At 41.0% G+C, this 10,492-nt stretch overlaps 1 protein-coding gene across 1 annotated transcript; it reads left to right on the top strand.

Moving 5' to 3' along the window:
- Window positions 1-6,871: 6,871 nt before the first annotated feature.
- LOC143039907 (tubulin alpha-3 chain) lies at window positions 6,872-9,863 on the top strand. The gene is made up of 3 exons (XM_076210257.1): window positions 6,872-7,030; window positions 7,535-7,757; window positions 8,687-9,863. The coding sequence occupies exons 1-3, from the start codon at window positions 7,028-7,030 to the stop codon at window positions 9,814-9,816; spliced, it is 1,356 nt and encodes a 451-aa protein (XP_076066372.1). The 5' UTR covers window positions 6,872-7,027; the 3' UTR covers window positions 9,817-9,863.
- Window positions 9,864-10,492: the final 629 nt, after the last annotated feature.

Genomic DNA, 10,492 nt, shown 5'->3' with positions numbered 1-10,492 from the left:
CCTCACTATTAGTTCCACACTTTTTGCTTTATCGACCCTTATACATCTTTAACCACCTTCCCTGCCTTATACTTTGTATTTCATAATTACTGTAGTTCCGCTGTATTTCTATCTCCTCTCCATCTATATCAATTCCTGTTTACATAATCCCATACCTTCTATTCTTGTTTTCCCACTGCACACTCAACCCTTTAGTCTCGTTTTTTCTCCAGTTATATTCTCACTTCCCATTCCACACATGCCCTTCTCTCTTCGTTTCATATTTCTCCCTGAATCTCACACCCACTTCTACTCATTCCGTCATGTACATGCAGCATGGGAAGTTGCATTGCCCACACCACACAAGACCGTTCCGCAGGAGCAAAGAACTCACTCATCCCCCCCTCCCTCCATAACCTTTCCTCCACTGCGAACCTCCAACACTACCTTCTCCAAGTTCTCTACCCTACCGTCATCTAGCTTCCCTTGTCTCAGTCCTCTTCACCCGCCTCGCTTGTCTTCCCCAGCTATATTTTCTAATATATTTTGTGAACACCCAAATTTATTCCACATCACAGCTTTGAATCTTCCAAAGTTCACTTGCCTTACCTCATATATGCTTTAGATAAAACTACTAGTCAATTCCATTCAAATTATCGATCAATCTACAAAAAACTATAATATTACTATGAATTCATAAGCTCACTTTGTGCATCAGCCATTCTCATTCTCCAATTCACTTGTAAGTCGATTCGTGTTTCCAGCTACTCGTCGCACCATCCTTCTTCCACCCACCGGCTTATGCTATTCTACCCGCCCACCCACCTCCCTCTTCCGCTCAGTTGCCGATTATCTTTTTAACCACCAGGGATGATAGTTGATCCCATACTTTTTGAAACTCGCACACTATTTATTAGTAGTTTAATCTGTTTAGAACTTCGATATCTCACTCCAGTAAAACCAGACTTCCCTATCTCTCACCAGTCTTTTTCCCTGCCTTCCTGTCACCCTCATCCACTCTGCCATCTTCACAGCAGCTGGGAAGTTCCTTATTGCCAACGTAGAGAAATTTCTGGGATTTTTAATTTCCTTTATTACCGTTAGCGTTACCTTTTCTATGTGCACACTTGCCAACCTTTCATTACAGTAATGAATAAGTATGCTTGTGAAAATGTTCACAATGCACTTTTCAATTACTCAGTCACGAATTTTCACATTTCATTTATTTTAATTTTGTATATTATTTTGGTAATGTAACTTCAAGTTGTATTATGCCGGGAGTAAAATGTGCATTTTTTTGTTGTTGTGAATAGCAACTATGCCCATATAATTTCATCATAAAAAAGAAAGGCTGCAAAGCAGCTACATTACAAAAGCTAAACCTAAAATGATGCCTCTTGCAAATTGGCGTGAATGATGAGTCCTCATGGTGTTACACGTAAGTGTAAGAAGTAGAAGTGTAAGGAGGAATCGAAACATGAATTGATGAATAGCAGCTATTTGAGATGAAAAATGGAATGTTGAGCATAGAGGATGGGACGCCTCGGACATTCACGTGGCTCATTCCTCGCTCTTACAATTTAGCTTTGTAAAGTTAAGTTATTGAAAAAAAATCGTAATGCTGCATTTGATCTTGCAGACCTTTATGAGTGTTATGGTTAGATAGATAGATAGACTTTATTTGGCAAAGAATCAATATATATGAACTGCAGATAATGACAAGAACACAGAGCTCGAAATAATAATTGCAAATTGCCGAGGATATCACAAAAAGCATGTACGCTTATTTCCATTGTGGTCCTCATTAGATTGTTATTCTACACTAAGTCACACAGACAACATACGTAGGGGGTTAAGGGGACCAGAGACTTTCATGAGTAATACCAGTCAGTACACATATGACACATAAACATTGTTATAGTTTTGCTAATATTACTAAAATGTTCGTAACACATAGGATATTGAGACCAAAAATTGAGCACCATCACAATAAGGAACATTGCATTAAGCAAAGGAACAACAAAATAATGTTAAATTGTAACAAAACAGTATGAGTGAGTACTATATCAGAGTAGTACCATTAATGATATTCTACAGTATTCTACAACTGTATCAACATGTGAATGCTACATTGCAGCTAGGGTCACCTATTAATTAATTATAAAATTTTACCTGAATCTCAGGACGGAGTGGGCACTTAGTATGAGGACTAGGAAGTAGTACATTATAACCTGAAGCACCAGAAGTAGGGTGCAGGGGACCAGTACGTATGAGTAAAACAACAAGGAGAACGAGGAAAAAGGCCTCGTTGCCTGGTGCGCTGATTCACCAGGCTTGTATTATGGTCAAATCATAACTGATCTCGGACCCTACCTGAGACATGTACCATACTATGACTAGCAAAACAAGGGTGGAAACCAATTTGTAACATCAAACATTGTTATACTAAACAAAACTTCTGAAGCACAAAAAAAAAAGGGGGGGGGAGGTCAGAACAGTTATGGATGAACGCAGATTTGGATGGTATTACTCATGGAGTCAGGTATCCTTCACTAGGCTAGTAGTACATAAAATCAAGGTTGTTCTCTTTCCATAGCTGAGACATATAGTAACCCTTCACGTTTTTCCTGAAGGTAACCTTGCTATTTGGCTTCTTAATGGACACAGGTAGTGAGTTCCATAGTTGAGCACCTGTGAAATGAAAGCTGTTTTTGGTGAAGGGACCTGCATGAGATACAATGAAAGACCCTTGACTGTTCCGGGTTCGATTCTCAGCCGAGAACGTAAAATTACAGCTCACACATGTGGGAGAAGAATTATGAACGACATTGTAAACCTGGTTTAGTTTCAGCTGCTGGACACGATATTTTACAGGTAACATTCCTACCTTGCTAAATTCTTCTATACCAATATGACTACGTTAAGGTAAATTTAGCATGAATCTAATGATCCTATTTTGGGCAACCTTTAGTCGAGACAGTTTAGTTTTTTCTGCTCAGACTACTGTACCAAGAGCTACAAGCGTAATCAAAGTGATGCTGTAACAAGGGTGAGACCAGCAGCTTCTTTGTTTCCAAATCAAAATTTCTGGCTTTTCTGTACAAAAATTTGACTTTATGTGAACACTTGGATACAATCTTATCCATTATGGCATTCCTTGAGAGGGACTGATCTAAGGGTATTCCAAGATAGGTTACCTCTTGTATTGACTCCAAGACCCCACATCTGACCTGTACATCGCGGTGTTTCCTGAGGTTGGGTTTTGATGTGAAGACAATACTTTCCATTTTACCGAGGTGTAAAGACAGCCTGTTATCTATGAGCCAGTCCTGGACTGATGACAGTTCGACACTCAGTGCCTACTCTACTTCAACTGGGTCCCTACCTGAGACAATTAGTGCAGAGTCGTCTGCATATAGCAGTAACTTACAGTTCCTGGCATTTCGTTAATTTAGACCAGGAACAGTAGCGGTCCTAGAATTGAACCTTGTGGTACACCGCAAGTTATCTGTCACCTGAGCAGGCTCCATTTACCTGTACAAGTTGTTTGCGACCTGTAAAGTAGGACTTGAACCAGCCAACATTCGCCACTCCTAATGCTTGAAGTTTTTTAGTAAAATATCATGGCCCACTGTGTCAAATGCCTTTTGTAGATCCAACAAAATTACTAAGTATTTCAGCGGCTTTGACCCATCGTTTTTCGCTCATATTTCCGAAATAACCATTCACATCAGCATGATATATTAGCACAGACTAATCACCCTGCCCTAATTTTTGACGTTATAGTGCATTCACAAGGGTATTTAATTACGGCGTTTACTTTTGATATTAAGTGTGTCGTAGCCGACGCCCGTGAAGTAATCGAACAAGTGAAGTTGTGATGTCATCACAAACTACCTCGCTTATCGCAACCAAGGTGTGGGCGGGTGCTGTGAGAAGGTCCAGATCGTTCGAAGAAGAGTACTGGTCATCAGACAACATACATGAAAGTGTGGAACCCGTCATCATCACCATGGACAGCGATGACGAGGATGAACTGTTTATCCATAGTGGTATGGAATGAAATAAAATGCATGTCCAGTTATTATCATAATTTCCCTATCCATCATATGTATAAACTTGTTATTGAATTCCCTTTCCAGGTGCATGTTTTTTTTAGAGAGAGATAGAGATAGATAGATAGATAGATAGAGAGAGAGAGAGAGAGAGAGAGAGAGGAGGGAGGAAATGGGGAGGAAGGAGGGAAGGAGAGGAGGATGGGATACACGAGGTAGTTTGTGATGACGTCACAACTTCACTTGTTCGATTTACTTCACGGGTGTCGGCTGCGAGACATTTGATGTCAAGAGTAAACGCCGTAAATAAATACATTTGTGAATGCACTATAACGTCAAAAATTAGGGCAGGGTGTGAATTAAGTTGTGCTAATATATTATGCTGATGTGAATAGTTATTTCGGAAATATGAATGAAAAACGATGGGTCAAAGCCGCTGAAATACTTAGTAAACCAGTGTAGTTACCTCTGTCACATTCCTGTTTTATCAAATCGTAAAGGTATATTAGCCTCTTCAATACGAGTCAAATATTCGCGCGCACATCAGGTTGCTTGATGTACGATGATGCATCACAATACGCACGTTACAAAATATAAAGTTACTACTATTATATTCGTTCCCTTTCACCCTGAATAAATATAACATAACAGAAAACGTGATCATGTCTGTTCACAGAATACGGGGGCCACTCAGCTACAGCTACTAAATAAATATAATCAGGAAGTCGACGCCGGTATCGTCGTATACTCCACTCGCGGCTCATGACGCATACATAGGCGCCATCGTATTCAAGGGGTTAAGCTGGTGTCTGTTGAGTAATTCGTTCTAAAACTAGATTGCATACCGTATAGCAGATTACGTTCTCTGAGGTAGGTATCTAACTGATTGTATACGGTACGTTCCAAAACCTTGAAAATAATACCTAGAATTGAAACAGGCCTGTAGTTACCTGTCTCAGTTTTTGCGTTTTTCTTCTAAAGAGGTGTTACCCGAGCCCTTTTTATGTCGCTTGGGATAAATCCTGAACTGATAGATTTATTATATGGGTTATTGGAGGAGTTATAATTGTGGCTCCATCCTTAACAAACCTCGCAGGAATGTCGTCTAACCCTGTAGCCTTATAGTTATTGCCACTTATGCTAGCCAGTAATTTAAACACTTCTTTTTGAGTGTTATAATGTAGTTTGAAACACTTGTCTCAGCTATGGACAGAGAATAGCCTTTATTTTATGAACTACTAGCTCAGTAAGGGATACCTGATTCCATGAGTAATACCATCCAAATCTGCGTTCACTCATAACTGTTCTGACCTCCCCACCCCCTTTTTTTTCTTTTTGTTCTTCAGAAGTTTAGTTTAGTATAACAATGATTGATGTTTACAAATTGGTTTCCACCTTTGTTTTGCCAGACATAATATGGTATATGTCTCAGGTAGGGTCCGAGAACAGTTATGATCTGACCTTTTTCCTCGTTCTCCTTGTTGTTTTACTCATTCGAGCACTGGTCCCTTGTACCCTACCTCTGGTGTTTCAGGTTATATTGTACTACACTCCCTAGTGCTCATACTAATTTCCCACTCCGTCCTGAGATTCAGGTTAATTGTTAGATTTAATTAATAGGTGACCCTAGCTGCAGTGTAGCATTCACTATAACTACATGTTGTTACAGATGTAGAATATTGTAGTATATCATTAATGGTACTACTCTGATATAGTACTCACTCATACATGTTGATACAGCTGTAGAATAATGCAGTATATCATTAATGGTACTACTCTGATATAGTACTCACTCATACTGTTTTGTTACAGTTTAACATTATTTTGTTGATCCTTTGCTGCAATGTTCCTTTTTGTGATGGTGCTCAAATTTTTGGTCCCAGTATTCCTATGTGTACAAACATTTTAGTAATATTAGCAAAAATATAACAATGTTTATGTGTCATATGTGTACTGACTGGTATTACTCATGATTGTCTCTGGTCCCCTTAATCCCCTACATATGTTGTCTGTGTGACTTAGTGTAGAATAACAATCTGATGACCACAATGGAAATAAGCGTACATGCTTTTTGTGTTATCCTCGGCAATTTGCATGTATTATTCCGGACTATGTGTTCTTGTCATTATTTGCACTTCATGTACATTGCCAAATAAAGTCTATCTATCTATCTATCTACTTTGTGAACTCGTCTTTATAGTACTCCTGAACGTACCCCAGCTTTGATCAGTCTTAAACAATTACTTACCTGATGCTTGTGCTTTTCATTAATACTCATCAAGATTAGAATTAATTTTGTAGGTATCCGTATCCTACAATACATTTCGTAGGCATGACTTTAATTATTAACTAAAAGAAGGGTGAACATAAATCCCACCATGAAACCTAGCAACTGTTACGCCGTTATTCTATATGGCATATCAGGTTTGATCACCCCATTACATCCCTGGTCATGTGGACAGGTTTAACATAGACTGTCTGACTCTATACCATGTTTGGTGTGCTATTAGACATTAAGCATATATTCATGATGATGTCATGGTGAAGTCCTATGCAGATATCCGGACTCTAGTGTATGACATGTATGTGACTAATATGCCTCCCTTGGACAAAAGAATATCGTAAATTTGTAAATTTCATCGGCAAAAAAACAATCTAATTCATCCCCTCTATTACGACACTGACATATCTATTCGTGATATTGAAATAAACATAAACATATTGTGGAATTCAATATTTCAAGGTACATTTTCGTGCACCAGGCAACAAAGTTCGCGCCACTTTCAAACCAATGAGCGATTCAGCCGTCAGCCGTTGGAAAACTGACCAATGAACTCGCACCGTTGAATGACGTCACAGAACTTATATATACTCGCGCACACATTCGAAATCCTGACAACACCGTAGGATTACGAAGGCAACGAGCGCCTATTGTGACGCGGTCATTCTCCCAGTGATTTATCACAAATTTTTGCTAGTTACTGAGCATCAAAATGGTAAGTATGTCACGGAAGAAACGGTGTAGTATTATATCTTGTTAAAGGTGTATAATATATGAAATTGTGTTGACATAGATTACTTTTTTCGAACTTGTGCAAGATGTTCCAGCGACTCCCATCATCAACACTGCAAGTTATCTTTTCTCTTTCCGGGATGGTTAAGTTGTTAGACTAACTACTATGCAATTTAAATCCTATCGGCGATGCTTGGTGTAAAACATGGGTTAACAATGAAATGACTGAAAATGTCAACCAGACATGCTGTAGTGATTTCAGCGGCGACCGCACCCTCACGGCGACAGAAGCCCGAGGTGCTGCTGCTGAATCACGTACCGTGAAAGCCGGTTACTCATCGTGAGGCCCCGGCAACTCGCGGGGTGGACCTTTGTCTAAATGTCACGCCCAAGTTGGCGGGCCCAGTATTTTTATAGACTAGGCATGGGTTTATTGGAAGTTATTATACAACGCACATTTTAACACTAACACTTTCTTCCACTTCAGCGTGAGTGCATCTCCGTCCACGTCGGCCAGGCCGGTACCCAGATGGGTAATGCTTGCTGGGAGCTATACTGCCTTGAACATGGAATCCAGCCCGATGGCCAAATGCCTTCCGACAAGACCATCGGTGGTGGAGACGACTCTTTCAATACTTTCTTCAGCGAGACTGGGTCCGGGAAACACGTTCCCAGGGCAGTGTTCGTGGACCTTGAACCCTCTGTCATTGGTAAGTAGACCACCACTTCCAATCCAAACTTAAACTGTAGTGCTAAGTTTAAAAAAAAAAAAGGTGGAATATATGGGAAATGAAATGGGTGAGTAATTTCTATGCCTTTTTCTTTGCCCCCCCTCTGTGTAAGGGGGGAAAACCTTTGATATGCTTGCTAGAGGCTATCGATTACCTGTTTCTATTCCCCTTAATATTGCAACTATATTTGCACCAGAGTTTTATAGTAACGTCTCCTGTAAATAATCAAGTTAATCCTACAAAGATTCCAGTACGCTGGGACACAATTGATTAATTTATGGAATTTTTTGCTTGAAGGCAAAGCACCAGAGCCAGTAAGCCAATCGGCACATACTTTGTCAAATTTGAAGTTGTCCAAAAGTTGCTGAATTAAATGTAGACGCACCTCCATAGACACTAGCCTTAACATAACCCATTAACCACATTTCAAACGGCATGGTTTGATCTGCCAGACCAACTTTCATTGAAAGGATGTTGATGCTTCCATCATTCATCCCCCTCAATGGTAAGTTGGTTTTGCATTATGGGTTAATGTATATGCAAAACCCTTGCTTGCCTAAGTGCTGCCCCCCCCCCCCCACACGCACACACCTGCACCATCACCACTCGTCTCTCATCCCTTGCCCGGTTTTTGTCTATTGCCTTGCAAAATGGTTAAATTTTGTATTTAATGTCCCTATTGCAGAAAGGATGGGTTTCAAACCCTAAATCCATATGGTGAAATATTCGGGGCTCATTAACTTTAAGCCTATGTGAGCAACATCTCCAAACTAGAACTGCCACCCCATGGCATATACAGCCCCATCTCCCTGTAAGGGCCCTGCATATACAAGGGGATGGAACATGCAAAATTTCAAGAATTGACATCTGTAGACTGCCAGAAAGCTTATTTAATTTTATCTTTCCAGATGAGATCCGCACAGGTGTATACAGGCAGCTGTTCCATCCAGAACAGCTGATCACGGGTAAAGAGGACGCTGCAAATAACTATGCACGAGGGCACTACACCATTGGGAAGGAAATTGTTGATCTCGTCCTTGACCGCATTAGGAAGCTTGCTGACAATTGCACAGGTCTCCAAGGTTTCCTCATCTTCCACTCCTTTGGTGGCGGTACTGGGTCTGGCTTCACCTCCCTTCTTATGGAACGTCTGTCTGTGGACTACGGCAAGAAGAGTAAACTAGAATTCGCAATCTATCCTGCACCCCAGGTTGCTACTGCAGTAGTTGAACCCTACAACTCTATCCTGACCACCCACACAACCCTAGAACACTCGGATTGTGCCTTCATGGTCGACAACGAAGCAATTTACGACATCTGCCGCAGGAACCTAGATATCGAGAGGCCCACATACACCAACTTGAACAGGCTCATCGGTCAAATAGTCTCCTCCATCACTGCCTCCCTGAGATTCGATGGTGCTCTGAATGTTGACCTCACAGAGTTCCAGACCAACTTGGTGCCTTACCCCCGAATCCACTTCCCTCTAGTCACGTATGCTCCAGTAATTTCTGCTGAAAAGGCCTATCATGAACAACTTTCAGTCTCTGAAATAACCAACGCTTGTTTCGAGCCTGCCAATCAGATGGTTAAGTGTGACCCTCGTCATGGCAAGTACATGGCCTGCTGTCTCCTGTACAGAGGTGACGTTGTCCCAAAGGATGTCAACGCTGCCATTGCTACAATTAAGACGAAGAGGTCCATCCAGTTCGTGGACTGGTGCCCAACTGGCTTCAAGGTTGGAATAAACTATCAGCCACCTACAGTTGTACCAGGTGGGGACTTGGCTAAAGTCTCCCGTGCTGTATGTATGTTGTCAAACACCACTGCCATTGCTGAGGCTTGGGCTCGTCTGGACCACAAGTTCGATCTAATGTACGCCAAGCGTGCCTTCGTGCATTGGTATGTGGGTGAAGGTATGGAGGAAGGAGAGTTCACAGAGGCTCGTGAAGATCTGGCAGCCCTTGAAAAGGACTACGAAGAAGTTGGTGTAGATTCTGCCGATGCTGAAGAGGCAGGTGAAGGCGACGAATATTAAGTGATGACAATGCCATTCCACTTTTCTATTAAATGAATGAAGTCTGATTTTGTTTTCCTTGCCACCTGGATGTTTCTTAAATCTCGCATGGTTAGTGTATATTTGGCATATACCTAATTGTAGTACATGGGATTGACTGGTAATGTCTGGCATATTTCAATTCTAAAGTGAATGGCATGACAAGTCTGCTTATGTCCAATTAAAAAACTTGCAAGGTTCACTTTCAAATTGCATAGCTATTGCTGCCAGCCACAGCAAGGCTCAAATATGTCCAAAAATGGACTTTCAAGGTGAGACCAGACTAATAACAACTGAGCAACAGGATTGTTCTTAAATTAAGACTGGATCAGCATACAAATGCAGAGGCAACTCTATGTATGACTATCTTGTGTTCTTACGGAGCAGAGCACTGCGTGTACAATCTTTTTTTGGGGGGGGGGGGATTAATTGTGGGGCATTCCATGAGCCCAATATCATAGTGGGGAGGGGGAATGCTCATACATAAATGATTACCTACCTGAGATCAGTCTAAATCTTGCACAAGCAGTTTGATTATAGTCATTTGGGGGCACGTTGTTCCACTCTTATGCTGCCTATCCCATGATCTTGAAAGATTCAAAGTAGGTTCAATGAACTTGCCATATCAAATCAGTGGTCATCCCCTTCATCTTCATAG

This window comes from Oratosquilla oratoria, chromosome 27 (genome assembly GCF_046742065.1).
Source record: "Oratosquilla oratoria isolate Oo_2021 chromosome 27, ASM4674206v1, whole genome shotgun sequence".
Lineage (NCBI taxonomy): Eukaryota > Metazoa > Arthropoda > Malacostraca > Stomatopoda > Squillidae > Oratosquilla > Oratosquilla oratoria.
The sequence above is the reverse complement of the archived record's forward strand: the minus strand, read 5'-3'. Positions and strand labels throughout refer to the sequence as shown.